Here is a 20,428-nt window from a genome sequence, read left to right on the forward strand (position 1 = left end):
TTGTCTCTAGCGATAAAAATTTTGTCTGCTAACTTTGCGTTTAAAGGAAAATTTATCTTTGATTCCTTCAATAAAGGCATAGATGGAAACAAATGGAAATTAGCAAGAGCAAGAATATGTTTTCGCTGAGAGCTTTTATAATGTCCTTAAAAATCTCCTTGCAATATGTATGCAAGTGTGATCGTGCTGAAAAATAATCTCATTACCATAGATTCGCAGTTTATATGTCCTTTACTGTTCGGCTCAGTAATGGTGTTGCTGCGTTTCGGAAACTCTTTGTGTTCTTCCGATTACATAAAAAAAATTAGTGCAACCATATACTTTTCATTATAGCTGGGAATTAATGAATTTTTTTTCTTTGTTTTTTTTTTTTTTTATTCAAATTAAACAAAGCAAGTAACAACGACAAGACTTCGAATACGATATTTTCAAGACTGAACGGAACTATAACTAACATAGAGAGATATAAAAATTAATTAATTTATTTTGTGCAGAATTGTGATATTATTATTATTATTATTATTATTATTATTACATAGGACTATTCGAACGGAATATTGAGTTAATTAAAGCATAATTTTGTAATTTTAATGCATGCCCTCAGCATATTGAAAACTTAACGTTTTTTATTTGAACTACGTTATTGTTGAGTTAGTCGCAATTTAACCTAATCAATCACTTGAGTTGTAAGGATGAAATATCGAATAACTTGCAATCATCTACTTTTATAAAAAAAAATAATGCAATCAAAAGTTTGTTGTGTGTGTAGTCGTGCATGTATGCAGATTGAATGACAACTGCATGTGCAACGCCCCTTCCGAAAAAAAAAAAAAATATATATATATATATATATACAAAATATGTAAACTAAACAATGATTTTTTTCCGCATAACTGTGTCTACTTTATTAGTGTTTTTATGCAGAAGCTTGCAAGACTAGATGTCTACATCGATCATATTTAATTGCTTTTTATTTAAAGAGTTCCGAAAATATTCGTTTTGATATTCAGTCTTGCGTCAAATTACATTCATAATTTGTGCGAATCGATGGGATCACAAAATTCGAAAGACGAACACGCTCAGTATTATACCTCGACGAGAATGGATACTAAAAAAAAAAAAAAAAAATAGACATAGAAGAGAAAGAAAGAGAAAAACCGCGGAAGGAATTCATTCCTTTTGGGTAAAGAAAATTTGAAGAGTTACACACTATATGCCGCTAAAATTATATACGAATTTTATTGCCTATTCTATTATGAATAAACAACGACAACAACAACAACAACAACAACAACAACAAACAAACAAACTATTGTCGATTATTTGTGCAAAACATTTTCAAATATCTTCTTGATCGCTGCGTTTATTTCATTTTGATAGGGTGTCTTCTCCATTTATATAATTAATGTTGGAAAGTCTATTATCATTGTTCCCGTTCTTCGCAAAACTTAATATGAAAAGTTTAATTAGTAAAATTCAAGCAAGTGTCGCGAGAAAAAAAAAACATTGAAATTCCTGTTAAATGAACAATATATGTAGACATGTATATGTATAGTAGTAAATGAGTACACATGTATTTATTTGCCACTCTACAAAAAATTTCTATATAATTTTCTACACGCATCTCAACGCAACGTTAATAATATTAATTACTTTGCCTTTCAATTCACAGATTTATGCATATTTTTAAAGATATCAACAGATATCAAGCTGAACGAACACAATTAATTTGAATTGATTGAAACCTAATACGCGGTTCAACAGATAGCGAAAAAAAGAGTCAACAATAACACCATAGATAAAAGAAAAAAAAAAAAAAAAACATATATATATATATTTATATATATATATATATATAATAAGAATTAAATAGACAAAACAAAATGGGCTACGATTGCGGTGTTTGGATTGGCAAATATGTGTTGTGCATATTTAATTTTTTATTTTTTGTAAGTATTTGCCAATAAAATTATTTTTAAATCAAAACAAAAATGAAATAATAAAGAAAACAAGCAATAAAATTATATTTGTAAACTTTTCCTAATCATAATCACATCAGCTTTATACTATTTATTTATTTTTTTTTTTAAAAGTGGCGCGTGCCAGTTGATCCGGTGGAACATGCATGTTATGAACGCTTCATCTATTCATCTGGCGTAAATGTGAAGGGCCAACGCCCGCATTCATACAGCTTCGCGTAAAAACAGACCTTAACAGACCTATGCGAATCATTAAATGGACGAACGGACAGACGAAAGTAATAAATCAGACACACTATGTACGAGATTATAAAAATCTATCGGGAATTAACCAGTTAACTATGTATGACGATTGTGGACGTCATGAGAAAAGTACAGCGTGCGTTTGCTATGACAAATCTATATATATGTGAAGATCTGCCCATCCGTCCTCATCGGTATTTTGGCACGTGTTTATATCAATCTGTCAAATTATTTCATTACAACGTCATTTCATATTAAAGATACTCTGTCTATGACGAGTAAACTCGTCATTGTTCAATTTTTGCGACGCAATTTAAATGCCGATACACTTAACCGGTTTTATTTAGTGTAATTTGTTATAGAAATAATTTATAATATTCTTCTTCATTATTTTTATACATTCCTCTCATAGGTCCTTGGCACAATAGTTCTGGGTATTGGCATATGGCTGGCCGTTGATAAAGCTTCACTGATAGCTCTACTGAAAATGGTTGAAAATGAACATATCAATGTAAGTGTTAACTTATTACTATTCCTTTAATATATTATATATGTTGCGCGCATGTTTTCTATGTTTATTTAAATATTCATATTTCAAATTAAGAGTTTAATGTCAATGAATATGAAAATGAAATGATCACCAGCCTTATCTATACCTCTTATTAAATTAATTGAAAATTTCCTGGAATTGAAAAAAGTTCATAACCAAATCGATATAAATGATTAAATGACTTCTCTTAAGTTATATACATTTTACTGTGATAAGCCCTATATAGCGTCTTAGCGGTTTTCAAATTGACTTTTATTTGATTGAAAACCGCGTGTCACGTTGGAAATCTGTTTTAAGTTTGTGCGAACGTTTTAGACCTAAGGTATCCAATCACCTTTTTTGTACAGGGATACAAAGTACAATTATTGGCATTGGACGATAGGTGAAGTGCCTCAAGTTTTTTGATAAACAAGTTAACTTCATTAACTTTGAAGCACATCGGTTCACGTAAGCTTTTACACGAATATAACGTAAAATTTTTGGTATTCTATGACGAAAGCAGATAAAGAATTGCATTAAATTAGATTAGGTAGACTATTCGATAGTCGTCCTTGACCGACTTTATAATATTTTAACTTAATTCTCTTTCAGAAATTATCTAAATGCAATTTCGAAAATTTCACCCGGAGTCGCCTTTAGTCAGAAAGCCATCCAGCAACCAACTTGCTTAAGGTCAAGTTTTTCTTAAAAATTTGAACATTTGTATTTTTGAGTTGCGCTAATGAACTTTTGTGAATTATTCTAGAGTACGTTTCGAAACAATATAGGAAATGTATTTTTTAAAGTGATTTCTATAACAGTACTTCAAACGTGCTCTGCTTTCTAAGCATAATCGTATTTAACTTGTATCATATATTGAAGAGTGAAAAATCAAGGTTTATGAAAAATTCAAAGCAGGATTGTTCTTCAGCATACTTTACTTATTCATTTTTTATAATATGCCCAAGCATTCCGGGCATGTCTCCTATTCGCCAACACAATAATGAAAGTGAGAAAATGGGAAGAGATAGAGAGTCGTCAGCCTCTTCAGTTGGATGTGTGTCCAATTGAAGGGGCACTCATTGTAGCTGCGCACATAATTGCAAGTTATTTATCTTTTCTTTTTATGTTCAATTGCCGAGCAAAGTCATTCATTCACTTTTCTTTTGGATTATACGCAATAGAATAAAAGAAGATTAAATTCACTAAATCGCGAAATTTCGAAATTTCCCCTACCCACCACTACGCTTTTCGCCTTCTACTCACCAAGTTCTTTTCTTTGATACCCATATCGCTGGTATTATTAAGAAAAAATTAATCGCAGTGTCTACCAGGTTCATTCTGAACTGAACCCCGTTTTTAGGCAGATAACATATCTTCATTTGAGGAGTATGCAAAATAGTTTTAAACATTCGGTCTTGTTTGCCTTATGATAAATAAACACCAAGTCTCAAAAAAGTGCAAAATATTAAATTTAATTACTCGTAACTTTGCGTAGACATGGTCGATAGATTCCATTTTTGGACCTAGGGAGAGTAAAGTGTCTCGTAAAGCAAATGTGAAAAGTGTCAGCGTTTCTTTCTAACTTTAATTTTAATAACTTCCGAGTAACGAGCAAAAATTCGAAAATTCTTGTTAAGAAAGACGGAGTTGCGTTCATTTTACGCTCCCTTGCGCGCTTCTCCTCTCACCAATTTCGCCCATTTTCACTAACAACCTGCGTGCAGAAACTTCCAATGTTTCTATCAAATTTGAAGTCGATATCTTCGATTTTTGCGACCATGATACACACAGACAAATGGACCGGCGGACGGACATGGCTAAATCAACTCAGCATTTCAGTCTGATCAAGAATATATATATATACTCTATAGCGTCTCTGAAGCTTCCTTTTGACTGTTACATATATTTTGGAAAAAAAAAACCAAATGAGTATAACGCCATCTTACCAGTGGTATGGAGAAAATTATTGTTATTATTATTATTATTATCCAAAAAGGCACTATTAGTAATCTCTTCCTTCAAATGTTTGTCTTCTTCGTGAAGTTATTGCACGCTGCATATACTTTTACGTACTTATACGTGCACTATAGTTAAGTTTAACGAAGTTCAATGGCCTTAAATTACTGTTGGTGTTTGCGTTGACCATAAACTGGCAGACAAATGTACATTATTTCTACGTTTGTGCATTTTCTATTAAGGGTTTAGAGTTTTCCTTTTTTTTTTTTTTTTGTTTTTTACTTTTTTCCTCTAAAGGCAGTTGGCCACCATTCGTTGATAATTGATTAAATGTTTTTCCGGTTTTTTTTTTTTTTTTTCTTATGTCAATATTTGTACGCACATGTGCCGAAGCTTTCGTTCATTCGTTTCTATCAACAGTATAGCGGATAGTTAATTGCCCAACTACAGAGAGGGTTTAAATGCTATCGACTTCATGAAAATTTTATATATGTCGAACTTTACCGTTTCTTAGGAAATCCCTCATAAAAAGTATATAAGTGTACTTAAATTAACTTAGATAAGTTACTTAGCCTTCGCATATAATTTTTCCTTTTTTTTTTTTTTATTAATTAAAGGCAAAAAAGACCGATTCCCGGAAATCAATCGGTAGTGCATGTATCAAGTAGAAAACAGATGAATGGAAAGTACACGACCAACACGTCCAATTCCGTCCTGATCGAAAATGATTAGTATTTCGTAGAAATTTCTGATAACAATGCATGAAGATTACATAAGGATTCTTATGTTGTTATGCTATGTTTTTTCGTTCATTCATTGGTTTATTAATAGTAAAAAAAAATATATAATACAAGCTAGTTAAGTGATAGACTATGTCGAAACGGAAGTCTATGCTAAATTATGTGATGGCGTTGCTACCTTAATTGAATATAAGTGGTTACTGAATACCGTATTACAACGCCTCTGCGGATCGCTGATGTCAATCTGTTGCTGATGTCAATCTGTTTCACACTGTTTAGGGTAGCACTTTCTCTAAATTTGTATTATTTTGTGGACAGCGTTAGCCAGGACTAGAGCATTGGCTAGGTATCGCGATCTCCTTCTAACCTTCTTTCCTTGTAAGTATTGTTATATCGAAAGCTTAATCTTCCGACTATATCTGCAATATTCCTTCTTGAGGCTAATTTTTATTGGCGTTCCTGACGGCGCCCTCTTCTATTAAACGGCAGTTAAAGACTAATGTTAAATGTCGTCCAAACTTAACATAATTAGCCTCGATATTATTTTTGTGTCACAGCACTCATTGCAGCAATACATTGTACAGTACGGTGATCTCTTTAAGTGATATCTACGTTCGGGGATGTAGTTGTCATTCCAATTGCGGCCTATACAGATAGATCGGTGTAATGCATTTTAATCAATCCATCGTATTATTGGTCAGTACACCCAAAGTGCAGCACGCAGCTGTACAGCTAATTCCTTTAATGGATCCTAAAAGAATGAGTAAAAATTTACAAATTAAAAATCGATGCCTTACTGACATTCCTATAGTAATCTTTATGTCGTCTAATTGAGGCTATATATGTTACGTTAGAAACTACGTTATATTATAGATATGCTAACTGTTTACTTATTGAAGTTATTATAATCTATATGTTACGCTGTCAATTATTTATGCCTATAAAAAAGTAGTCACTATACCGCTATCATATAACGTAGATGAAGAATTTCCAATTTACGTGATAGTGAAACCGTGAAAATATGAACACTTGAAGACAAGCTATCTTACTGTGAATAGCACGTCTGGGTCTAGAGCTTCTAACTTTTCATCTACAGGTTGTATGATATGAGCCTCAATGTCGTCATGTCAGACACTAACCTTTTCGTCAATAGCGTGCCGCCTTGGTCGACACATTTTAAGGTAATTAATTTTATCCGAATATGTCGAAAAGTGCAAGCTATAGGTTGAAGACAAAACTATTTGCGCCGTTCTGAGTGTTGCATACATCCGTACAAATTTAGTATATCCTATACTTTATAATGGTGTGGTGTATAATTGTCTTTTTATAATTTAAAGTCTTCTCGTATATGTTACCTATGCTTTAATTATGGTTAGGAGCCGTACGCATTAAGTTAGCTCTTTCCACTCGACTGATATCAACATGAGCAGGAAGTTAATGCCATGAATATTCATTTGGTTTCACTGTGCGTGTTTAGGTTGCGTCTCGCCTGCCCAATGTTTATTTGGTACCCATTACTTTGTTAAAACATTTTCAACACCCAGAAGCAATTTTCAGAAAAACTTATTTATGCATTTGTCTGTCCGTCCGTCCGTCTATCATTCTGTCTGTTTATGGTAAACATTCTCGCAGTCGCATAAAGAAACCCATCTGCTTCAAATTTGGCAGAAACATGCGAATTTCATGCGCTGCTGAAGTTATGCCAAAGTGCAATGTAACCTCACAACTGCTTTCTTTTCAAAAATGAAAAAAAAAGTTGATATTTCACGCGTTAATTATGCCATGAGCAACAGATGAACCGATAAAAATTTGAATTTATATTCTTTGGGTTTTGCGGCAGCATCAGTAAAGAAATGAAAAATATCGACCACACCTATTCAATAACATAGAATATTAAAATTTCATTCTTTTGTCGAAGCGCTTGCAGCATTCCGGGAAGAAACTGCAGAAACTCTATAAAGTCTTCGCATTTTTGATAAGTAACAAATTTGAACCATTCTAAATATGGTTTTCAGTCCATCTGTACGTCTGTCTGTTAACTGCTATAGCAGATGTACTTATGCCCCTTAGGGGCATAGAAATGCTTCAAACACCCGATAACCATTTTCACTGTTATTCTATGCAAGTAGGAAAAATTTAGCTACGCCCATCTAATATTATAGAGTATAAAAATTAATACTTTTCCTCCTTTTTTTAAGCCTTTTCTATAACAACGGTGATGAATATAAAAAATTTGATCGGAGTCGAATGAAGTTTTCTTACTTGTCTTTGTACTTTTTTTTTTTTTTTTTTTGTGTTTCCAATATTTTCTCGTATTCACATTTCACATTTAGAGATATTGAATACTTAAAATTGCCTCGAGCTTATTTTTCTTACTCAATTTCCTCCTGAAACGGGGCTTCTCTCGTAACTTTCTTCACCTAACGGTAACATGATATTAGCAAAATTTTTTGAAAACTTTAAGTCTCTCTTGTTTAAAAATACAAAGTTTTTGCCTTTTCCTCCATTTTATTTTTAATTTCATGTTAATTGATTTTTGTGTCGCTCTTTTTCATTTACAGCAATTTACTCAACCCCAAGTTATTGAACAATTGGCCTACGTCTTAATAGCTATCGGCGGTGTTATGTTCTTAATGAGTTTCATGGGCTATTGTGGTGCCATACGGGAATCGAAATGTTTATTGACAACGGTAAGTGTTCCGTTATTATTATTATTATTATTATTATTATGAATTTCTACATTACTCAGCCACCGCTGGAAATTCACCTATCGCCAGGTCTATTACACCAACGAGTTAGGTTCTGTTGTTTTCTCGTGATGTGTGTTGGGGTTTATTTTCAATAATACTCTAGCATCTGCATTTATTGGTGTCGCAAGAATCCGCGTGCCAAAGTCGTTGTAGAGGTTAGCATTGCTTTTTGTGCCTGCTCCATTAGATTATAAATCCACAGTTTCTGGCATTACTCTCGCATAGGACATCGCGATTGAAGTTATAGTAACTTTTTCTATCTTATACATGCCTTTCATCTCTTGCGCTTGCTCCTTATATTTAGCCATCTTATGGGAGAATGTCGATGAGCTTGTTCTGCCAGTTTGGAACGACTATGTTCGGTTCATGGGCGTTGATGGGACGATCTGTCTGTCCCAATAGATCGCGGCATTCTCGTTCTCGTCGTTACCAGCGCTGGCTAATACTTGTCATATAGGGCTTATGATATTTGTTTGATGCGCTATACCATAGCTGGTTGGCTATTCAGGCATTCCATGCTAGCAAGTGTTGTGCACCCGGCAATAATATGATTTACTACTTCCACACTGCTTCTGCATTTCCAAAAAAACTCTATTTTTACTTCCTGCCTCTTTACATGCCTTTGGCAAAATCGTGTGGATATTGTTTCATCCTATGTAGCTACAGTAGATCCTTCTCCCCTTTCGGATAAGCTGTACGTGTCTTAAAATGCAGCATGCGTGCTGTAGTGATTGCAGCAGCGTATACCACAGAGCTTATGGTCGTGTGAGTTTTACGATTGGGTATTATGCAAGTGTTCATTACCCTGTTACGCACACTGTTCGTTTTTGGGCAGGATACAATTTAGATATTGTTGCCCCATTGTTATCCCATTGTCAAAATTCCCAGATTCCGTCATGGCTGTTTCAAACGCAACCTTTATCTTTTGGGTTTCACCTGACATTCTCTCTTGCATTGCATTGTCATTGATATGCAGGGTGTCGTGGTTAATACCCTCCTGATAGTTCTCCTTTCCTGGTTCGCGTTCACTCACCTAATAATCGCTGGTGTCTACCACCGTAGGTATTATGTCGCTCTGATGGGATATTTGGTTTACCCTTACGGTTTCTGCCGTCTCATCTCTTATTCCCGTGATTTTAGTTTTCCCTACAATAACCTTTCTCCTATCTGCGATGTTTGGTTGCGTCAGATTATTAAGTTGCGGTTATTTTGTTATATATATTAGTGTTCCATTTGGAATCTATATTCAGCTGTAATTATTTCGCATTTGTTTGCAGCGAAATAAGAGCGCATTGTAGGTCGTTTCATTTCTATACCCCATCTTACTTGCTGTCTGCTAGTGTCCGCTGTTGCGGTTGGGCGCGAAGATCCGTCGGAGATCCATCTATTAGCAAAATAAGTTAATCTATTGGGTTCATTGTTGTTGGGATGAAGCTGCCGTATCCCATGTAGTTCTCTGCCTTTACGACGGTCGTACGAGGCTTTTGTGTTTTCATTTCATTCATTGATATTGAGATTCACTCTATTGGCAGTGTCAACGCTTCCGCAGGAATCGTTAACGTAATGTATAACGACCGATGATTATGACATTCTGGGACTATCGTGCCTGGGTTTTACAGTTAGTCGGATTTTTGGTCCATGTGTGATGTTTATTTCCGCCTGCCCGGCGCTCTCTCAGTGCTTTCCCCTATCCGCCACCTGGGCACGCACACAAAGCGGACTCCCGACAATTATTATTGTTAATAATACCCGCCTGAACCGTTATATACACTTATATAAATTGCGTTCTTTTTCTTATAATTATGCTTATATACTATTGTGTAGTTACAAAAATCTAAGCTATTTTAACAAATTAAATTAAATTTGAAATTATTATTTTTTAATTAACATTCGCCTTCCGTGTAATGTTAGATTTACTAACAATTTTTCTTTTAAGAAACATTTTTACAATAAAATATTACATTTATATTTTCTCTGCACTCATATTCGTTACTTTTGTTAAAAAAAAAGAAAAAAAAGAAAAAAAAGAAAACCTTTTTTATGTTGTTTTCTTTTTGTTATTTTCTTTCTTCTTTGTTTGCAACTTTTAAGCCAGCCGGTCACATAATAGTTACCTTAACTGCATAGTAATAAATACTCAAGTTCATGTACATTTCGTCTTTCCATAATTTCACGTTTTAAATGCTTACAGTTTGTTAGTCGCTGTTGTTAAAAACACTTGTAAGAGAAAGTTATTTCTTTGGATTAAATTTTTCCTTCGAGTTCCGCCTTTCGAACATTGTCTACAGCGACTTGAAGCAAATCTTTAATTGAATGAACAAAAGCATGAATTATCGTAAATCGAATTTGGATAACTGAAAATGTTTCTAATAATAACGTGGAGTTGGCAAATTCTTTCAATTTATGTCTTTTCTTCGCCCGGTAACATTATGAGATGCACTCGTTAACTTGAAATTTTTCCCAGGACACCGAATGGTGCAGGTGGTGTTCTTTTATTTATAATGAGCCACAGCCCACCACTAAGTGCCCTAATGCACCCTATACATGGCTTACTCGTATGAAGACATTTCAAAATAAGTGATTATAAATAAAAAGTGCTCGAAGAAATGACCCGATCTGAAACTTTTTTTTTAATGACGTTAGCCCTTGAATCCAAGCACGTCAATGTACCAAATTTCATCGAAAAATCTTAAGAAATCCGCTCTGTAAGTTGAACATAAGAAAACAAGACAGACAGATGGACAAACAAACTTGGATCAATTCACATGGAAATTCTGGACCGATCAGTGTCATAACAGGTGGTGGCTATCGCATACATCCGCGCAAACCTAATGCACTCTTGCATCACAAGTGACCCAGGGCATCAAAATACCGTATTTCAAAATTCCATTTATTTATTTTGTGTTTGTGCATAAAGAGGGAAAAAAAAAGAAAAGGGAAACATACATAAAGTATTGGTGAAGATCCGTCATATTTGCTTTCAGAAGCTTTCGTAGAAGTCCGGAAACAACTGATTAATAACAACTAGATTAGTATCCACTAACAATCGAGTTTCGTAAAACCACTTCCCATATTCACTCTCGTAGCATAAATTTTATATATTTGACATAAGCGCAACGACTATAGAAACAAAAAAATTTCTTAACAATCTAACATTTTCAAAACTTCTTCACGATTTAATTCAGCCGGAATGATTAATAGTAAGAAGAGGCCGTGGGATTATCGAACTACTTTTGTTGATCTTATTATACAAATTATTAGTGATAAAATTTAAATAAAGTGAAGATAGAAAGAAATATAGTCAAGTAGTCCACAAAATGGAAGGTTTGTGTTTTTGCTAACGAACAAAAAGTCTTCTTCTAATGACATGGGGAAATAATTTTAGATCTAATGAACTCTTAACATCGCAATCATTTTAGATATTACTCATAGTTTTTTAGATCCTCTCAGATGCATCGAAAGTCGGGATTGAGCTTATTCTTTCGAATTTCTTTACCACACATTTTGTTTGCTTGTATAACACATTGCTATGCACCGAGAAATATTATTGAATTTCTTCATTTTCTTTTTTGTGTGTAGTACGTTTATATATGCATTTTTTGTGCAAATTTTTATAAAAATTTTTTTTTTCAATTTTTCGATTCTCTTTAAAAATAATAAGAGAAATCTTAACCGAGGTGAGGTGCTCATCGGTGCGAAGATAGTTCAACTAGTTAGCAAAGACAAAAAAACTAGGTCATGCACGGGCGGCTAATGTGACAACAATTCAATTATTATATTGCAAATCTATTATTCATATTATGTCTATATCCCCTATATATTATACATATGGGACCTGGTCTGTTGGCATGTGATTGAATTTTATGATTTTATCATAAAAACAAAAAAAAGTGCACAAATTTTTTGCCGCAGAAAGAATAAATGAACCAATTATAAAAATGTTATTAATAATTTGATTATTTTTACATTCAAAAAAAGGATAAAAAAAAAATATATAAATAAATAAAGAAGCCGTTATATTCATCTATCCATCACCTTAAACGAACAAATACGAAAGCAGAAAAATGTTTTGGTGTCATTTTGGTGTCGATCGAAATTAAATTTTGCTTGCATTCATTTTCTAGGTCTTCAATAAGTCATCACCGGTCTATTCGTAAAGAGATCTAACGTATACTTCCGCTCCAATTTTAATTAGTCCTCATAAGTGTTTCGGTCAATTTTGATATAAATATAAATATATACGTTAACGGACTAGACGTCGTAATATTTTCTTTACTTTTGAATATGATTCTGAAGGCATTCCGCCCGTTCACTTGAACTTGATCGAAATTTTAAATATCATTGTACATTTTACTTGCGTACGATCGCGCAATCGTTCATCTGGCTACATATATATGAACGAACGACAAACCTACAAAACAGACCTATATATACATCTCATTAAGTCGTATATGTAGGTATTGGCAACGGAAAGTACAAATCGAATAAACTTACATTTTTCATATATTACATATATGAAAATGTCGTTAAACAGATTAATTAAATATGAAATGTTTACAAATGCTCGAAGGTATTCATGCATGCATGCACGAGCGGATAAAATTTAAACATTAAGGATTATACGTGAAATGTGAAAAAACAGAGTCATATTAATGATGAAAATAATGTTTGCATTGGTTGGTTATCATAATTAATTATCAAATGGCCAACGTTTCGAAATGAAACTTACATTTAAAATGAATTTTAATCAATAACAAAATTCAAAGAGAAAGATGATTTGTTTTTTTTTTTGTATATGGTCGGCATTTTGCATAAAAATATATTACATGCGATAATTAATTTGTTTTCGGCAGACCAAATAAAAGAAAGCAAGCCATAATGAATTTGCAGTGATTTGTCAATGTACGTGGAAGTCCGCTTTAAAGGTCTGAAAGATAGCTTTTATACCCACTATTAAAGGATATTTTAACGATTTTCCATTTTATCTAAAGTATATAAAAAAGGATTTGCTAGGGATTTTTGAATTACACGATCTACGGTGTGTTCAGCTCTTCAAATTATATCAAGTTTATTGAAATACTTTCTATAATCATGAAAATTGATTGAGTCTTCTTAAAGTCTCCAATTGATGGATTTGGTAACAAAAACTCTCCCTCTCCCCCTCTCTCTCTCTGTCACGCTCACTCATTCACTGTTTTTCTTTTTATTAATATAAATACGATATCTGACTGCTTTGCGACTGCTACGAAAACTGCATATAATTTAAAAATTATGCAATGATTGGTAACTGGTTATACATGAAAACATATCAATGCATCTATATGTTTGTACATAGAAGTAATATTTCAACTTTAATACGAGGGTAATTCAATATGTATTGTACATATGCCAGTCCTAATGTTAACAAATACTTTTTTTTCTTATTATTATTATTATTATTATTATTATTATTTTTTGGGAAGTAAATGTTTCATCAGATCAGCTCACACACACACACACACACACACACACAGAAGAATATTTTTACAATAATCGATAAAATTTCTCGCATTAATAAAACACAAACACGTGCATAATTTAAACAAAAACACTTTTCTTATTCTCATATGTTGGGTTCGAATCGATTGCAGGTTCTAACTGATCAACAAAATAAGTAAGATTCAAGCGTTCAGAAGCTTTACTTGCAATACTTATGTTTTTCAATTATATATGAAGGTCTGTCAGTTATGCAACTATGAAACTAAAATATGTCCAACATCATGTGTGCGGGATTTACATATCTATGGTTGTGTGGTGCTTTTGGCATTATTTGGTAACAATAAACAAAAATACTTTTTCTAACAACAAAAAAGGTTGAGTTATGCGCCAATTATAGATATCCACGCCGACCGCATTACTTTTTTGCTTGAACAATGCAAACGCGAGTGTTTTTGGCATCGCATCTATAATTCAGAGTGCAAAAGTGTATCCTACTTTAAGAATCTCAGGCGTAAAAATTCATGATGGTTGCATCCGTGTCATGGGTATGATTAAATTGTTCTAGCTGGATGGACATATTCCCCATATAATGAGACCAGAAAAATGTCATCTTTTATTAGTTATTCGAGTCCGATGAAGCGGTTAGGATCAAACCCTATCAACAACAACAATTAAAATATTGCACGAAAATGGATTGATGCCTGATTCACCTCAAAAGAGTCACAAGTTTATTGGTGGGGCAATCACAAATTGTCAGATAGGTCGAAAGAATGTATAGCTGGCGAGATATGTTTTATCATTTTCATACAATGAACATGTACTCTGCATAGAAAATTGTGGTTTGAAGTGTGCATATTTGAGAGAACATCCTTCCGCAACTCTGTGCGCAACTTATCAGGTGAAAGATTTAGTTTGCAATTATCTCATTCTCAGCGTGAACAAAGTGAAAATGAGAATGGGTTATAATCTAAACATACGTTATAATCGTAAATGAAGACATTTTTAATAAGTGTACAAAATTTTGAAAGCTAAGAATCTGTTAAGTTAGCTTATGATGATAGTCTTTGATGTTGTGTGTAATAGGTGTAGAAAATAGAATTCTCTCCTATTTTTTGATAAACTTGAAATTTATTTAAAACATACTCTTCATAAAGTTAGATAATCGAAATATTCACTTCACGTCACATCATTATCTTGAGTTTTTTGCCTTTTGTCGATAGATAGGTTGCGGATGTTCCACGTTCCGACATGAAATAATCATCGATCCATTTTCGTATACCTTGAACTTTGCTAAATATAACTGTATCGATCGAAATCAGCGCTAATCGAAAGAAAAGACTTCTGGGGAATATGGCACAGTCGGGAGATGGTCTTAAATCAATTTAAAGACCTAGGAAAGATTTATGCGAATTTTCAAGGCGAACATATTTTTTGCATAAACTACATTTTCACTTCAAGTCGACTTAATCATTTCCGTAGCTTAAGCTGAATTTTCTTTCAATTTAGTTCAGTTAAACTCAGAAGAAATGCAGTGCTATGCAGCTTGGAAATGCAACTTATAATCAGCTATGAAACCTATGTCGAACGACCACCGGCACTTAAAATTTCGAAAAAATAAAACACACCATGTACGTTCAACGAAGCAATCAATTCTAACACAAATAATTTGTTGGCATACCTTATATAAAACTTTAGATAAAATTTACTTCTTTCTTCACGCTTACGTCAGCCGGCTAGGAATGTAGAATAAAATGTTAGTTACATATGTTGTTAAATTTCGAATAGAAAATTTAAATGGTGTTTATGAATGAAATACAAAGAGAAAAATTAAACTTGTTAATTATATCCTACACCAGTTATTGTACAAGGTATATTAAGCTTGTGCGGACGTATGTAACACGCAGAAAGACTTAGGATAGATCTTTTTTCTTATAACGATCGATTCAGAAAATGGTGCTGAGCATGTCTGGCCATGAGATATTTTAATGAAATTTGGTAGACTGTCGCGCTTTGCACCCAGGATCAACCGCTCGCCACGTAACACCATATTTTGAAAAAACTCGTTATACGGAAAAAAATTGCAAACAAACAAACTTTTAAGACGAAACTGTGTTGTGGAACAGTATTTCAACATTGTAAATTAGTATAAAAAATTTGCTTCATCTGGAGCAATTTTTTAAAACCTCTCTCATATAGCCAGCCGTTCCTACGAAAACTGAATCTTTATGTAATAAAAAGGTTTAATTTGTAATGAAATATTTCATGGTGAAAATTAGTTCCTAAAAGTAAATTGACATAGAAATAAACCTTATCGAATTTGGATCACGTAGGTGTAGTTTTTGAGTACCATCGCAGATAAGGATTGCTTCAATAAGTGGGCTTTTTTTATCAACAGTGGGCCTTTGCATGAAAATAATCTGTAAATTTCAATGCATTAATACGAAACCGAGTGTGAATAACTGCATTAGGCGAGAAGTGGTCTAAATTATTTAATAGTCGGCCTTGTCCGACTGTTGATAATGTTTTTATTTATTTATTTTTTTAAATTATTTTGCTTGGATATCTATCATTGAAACTTTGTACGTACACTTTCATTATTATTATTTTGTATACAAAAGAATACTTTAGAGGCCTTATAAGAACTATTTTAGTTTGAGTTTGTCAATTTTATTGTGTTTGTTTACTTTTGGATGAGATGGATGGCATTCACAATAACTTTAAGCACAATTTTCGAACTCATATGAAAACACTTTTTATGTTAAATATAATTAAAATTTTTTCAAAGATACGATATTCAATGAAAAATCGGATTCGAAAACCAACAGCTTTCCTCTTTATTATTATTATTATTATTATTATTATTATTATTATTAATATTAGTTTAGGCAGAGAAAAAATCAAAGACTAAAGTCTTAAAGCACTAGCATCTAAAGCTATTGACTTCCTCTCACATTATATGATTATTAAAAATTCAAGAAGGAAAGAACGGAATAAGATCAAATATCGTTCAATGGACCAAAAAAGGAAAAATGTATCAATCATTTTATCAGCAGATAGCAATCTTTTGTCTTGTCATCGGAAATAATTATTCGGACAATTATCAAAATAGAGAGATAGAGAGTTGGTGTAGGTCAATTTCACTCGTAAATACATGTCTTTATTTTGGTTAATTTTCTAATAAAAAGAGTTTAACTTAGCTTCGATATGATATAAAGATTTGTCTTAATTTCGAATTTCGGTATTTCTCTTAAGCAATGATTTTATCTTTTTTCGCCAATACCTTGAACGCAGAATATATGAAAGCAATGCCAATCTATAAACCCCGCTCTTCTCAACCTTATAAAAATTCATAAATTTTTATTTTCTATTTATTATTATTGTCATGGATTTTTTTATTTCATTAATTATTTATTTATCATATGACAAAATCATTAGCTTGAATGGTTAAATTAGAGCTAATAACAATAATAATAATAATAAAAACAGTAACAGAAAATAAAAATAAAAAAAATAAATAAAAAAAAAACAGAATTAAGTTAATTAATTAAACATAAATTTTAAAACACTTTACCGAAATCGTGTTAAGCAATCACAAAACATTGCTACCGAAAAATGCAAAATAAGTGAAATAATGCCGAAAGAAGGTCATATTTCCCTCGAGGTGAATATCAGTTTGAAATTCGTTTGTCCAGTAAGCTCAACGCATACGTTTTTCGTAGTACAATAATAATAATAATAATAATAATAATAATAATAAAAATAATGCAACACAACATTGCTATACTGACTGATTAGCTTTATTAAACTTCAAAATCAATATCAAACATGCTTTCATTTTATTACCCTGTTTACGATTACCTTCGTAAACTTGGCTAAGATTCAACATATTCGCAAAATCGTTCATATACACAGTTAGAGTTAAGAGTTCGCTTAATCAATGATTCGCATAAGAAATCCACTTAAAACAAGTATAAACCCTATACTGGACCAAGTGCCATCAGTAAATATCCTACATCATCCTGCATATTTCATATATCGATTTTTCAAAATAAAGCTGAAATACGGCCGATTTTTTTTTTTAATATTTTTGTACAGGTATCATAGGATTGTTAATGGGATATAGATGGAAAGTTTTATCGCTGTATTTGTCACAATTTATGCGAAAGCGCTTTTGATTTACCTAAGCTGTAACCATCACCCTTGATCGATTTATCCCAGATTCGGTAGCGAATTTCCCGTAAGAGCCTCCAATGCTATTGCAAAATTTCAAGTCGATATCTTAATCTTTGCGACTCGGCAAGTGTCATCATAGACATAGATGGACAGACAGATAAACAATAGATGACTAAATTAATTCAGAATAGGATATGTGAGACTTCCTTTTGGCTTTTGTAAAGGTTTTCACACACTATGTGAATACGGTTCCAACGAATTGGAAGCGGGCGTAGTAACTAATATTAACAGTTTTTGTAAACTTATATTATCAGTGACTAAAAAGCAGAGCGCTTGCCTGATAGCATAGCATATACAGGAACAAGTAAGTAAATTACAGTCGGACAAGGCCATTGATTATTGGCTACCCTATACCCGTTCACCTACTCCGTTTATTTACTCGTTTTGATAATAGTACACCAAAAATTACCAAAAATATTTTCATACAAACGAATACTTTTCATGAAAGTCCTGCCCTCCTATTGGAGAATTCCGCAACATTACATGGTATGATCCAAATTTACCAAACTTAGTTTACCTCGGAAAAATTTTACTTTTTTCAGTTTCCGTCATAAATAGCTAAATATTGGACTTTCTCTGCTTATAAGGGCTTCTTTTTCATGATAACCCCTATATTTGTTCGTGTCTAAAAAATAGACTTATGAGATTCAAATTCCCTACGATTAATATGTTTCCTAGACTGCTACTATGGACTAATTTTCATCATAGAATATTGAAAATTATACCTTTTCATCATATAAAGATTCAGTTTTAGTATGAACGGTTATATAAGAGAGGGTTCAAAAAATTGCCCCCAGTCGCGTCAAATTTTTTTGGCTTATAAGTAAAGACAAGAAAGAATTGATACAAATCTTTATTTAAGTTTCTATCGCAATTTATGTGATGTTGAAAACCACCGAGTAACGGACAGACAACCAGGCAGACAAACGCTCCCATTAATCCTGAATATACGTTTCGTTATAGGGCTCTTATATATGGAAAGACCTAACAATATAGAACAAAGTTCTTGAATGTACCTTGTAGGCAAAAAATTGTTGATATTTAAATTGAAGGGAAAGCTCTATTCGACATTCTTGGAGGATAAATGAATCCATGCGAATGTTCGCTCAGGTAAATGTAGTTAATTTCACGTTGATGCAATATTACTACTGACTATGCACACTACTCCATGATAAAATAAATATATTCTCAGCTTCTAACGGTGAGTATGACAAAAAGAACAAAAATGTGTCTGTAGCTTAATTCCGTAACAAGGCAGAGCCATTTTGTGAAATTTCGGACTTTTACTGCACTTCAAATTTATTAGGGATATGTATATGAGAAAGCGCATGCTATAGTATGGTGCGGTCGAGGATTGGAGAAGTTCGGCGGCATTAAAGAAATGTTATTGAACATATTGATGTCAGTTAATTACATTTAGAGAAAGTCAAATTTTAGATATCAACCATAAGTATTTAATAAATGAACGCAACTGTGAATAAATATTGAGTCCTTTATGTGAAAAAGTTTAGAGCTTGCCTGCAACGATAGCGTCATCAAATGACAGATAATTTACTAAGAAAAAAGTTCATGATATTTATTCACTAAAATTAAACACATATTTTTTACATTTTACATAAGCACAACTAGGCTAAACGCTTTGGTTCATAACCCTTTGCCATTTTTGTGGGAAAACCATTAAGCCTTCTTTGTGAGTAGCTGAAAAATTTAAACAAGTGATGTTTACGGGCGTCTTCAAAAAGTCAGCTTTATGCAGTTAATTGAGTCTTCCGCGGAAGGAAATAACTGGTAGTTAGCCTGGACGTTCTCCAATCGATATGGTGAGTGCATCGAAACTGTCCATTCAAGCTCTCTAACTCCTTGACGACTTAGTGAATCATATGATCTGGCAGACGACGCGTTTGCTCCTAATCAGTGCTATACCTGTACGCACCGCATTAGTTGTTGACAATAGAGAGTGGAATCAATCGCCTGGACAGGTTGATGCAGCTCAGGGCGCACAATTTTCCACATAATCTCCGCAAAGGCAAACCATAGATAACCAAGTTTGGAATATTTTTGTTTTCCAGGGCTCTTTGTGTAGTTACGGACGATGTATAATCGAAGGCTCCCTGTATAACAATGAAAGCAACAAGAGCCAGTTGGTGGACTTCTATTGCCTTTTTGATGATACCGGGCGGTTCGTGAATTGCCGTCGTGGTGGATTTGCCGCTTTGATAGGCAAATTGGTGCTTGTGAAGTGGCCTTAGTTCCCCGTAGGCGCCCCTGATGAAGTTGTCTAAAGCTTACTCCATGATTTTAAGGAGAAAGGAACTGAGAAAAATGGGTCTATATTGTTTCAGTAGGTGCTCGTTTTTGTCCCTCGCTTTCAGTATAAAGACTACTCTGACCTATCTCAGTCCGCGGATACATAGCCCGTTAGAAAACCAGCTTTGTAAAGTCCAGCAAGTTGTGGGAGCAGACTTTCTGTGACCTGCTGGTGTAGACACGGCCTTATCCCATCTGGGCCCGGTGGTT

At 33.2% G+C, this 20,428-nt stretch overlaps 1 protein-coding gene across 1 annotated transcript in view; it reads left to right on the forward strand.

Moving 5' to 3' along the window:
- The first annotated feature begins 1,883 nt into the window (after positions 1-1,883).
- Positions 1,884-20,428, forward strand: part of LOC119632704 (tetraspanin-18) — a 21,913-nt gene continuing 3,368 nt past the window's right edge. Inside the window, exons 1-3 of the mRNA XM_038025754.1 lie at positions 1,884-1,949; positions 2,635-2,733; positions 8,012-8,140. Of these exons, the coding sequence (XP_037881682.1) occupies positions 1,884-1,949; positions 2,635-2,733; positions 8,012-8,140 (294 nt within the window). The remainder of the gene's footprint in view (positions 1,950-2,634; positions 2,734-8,011; positions 8,141-20,428) is intronic.

Source organism: Glossina fuscipes, unplaced genomic scaffold (genome assembly GCF_014805625.2).
Source record: "Glossina fuscipes isolate IAEA_lab_2018 unplaced genomic scaffold, Yale_Gfus_2 1, whole genome shotgun sequence".
In the NCBI taxonomy this organism is placed as follows: domain Eukaryota; kingdom Metazoa; phylum Arthropoda; class Insecta; order Diptera; family Glossinidae; genus Glossina; species Glossina fuscipes.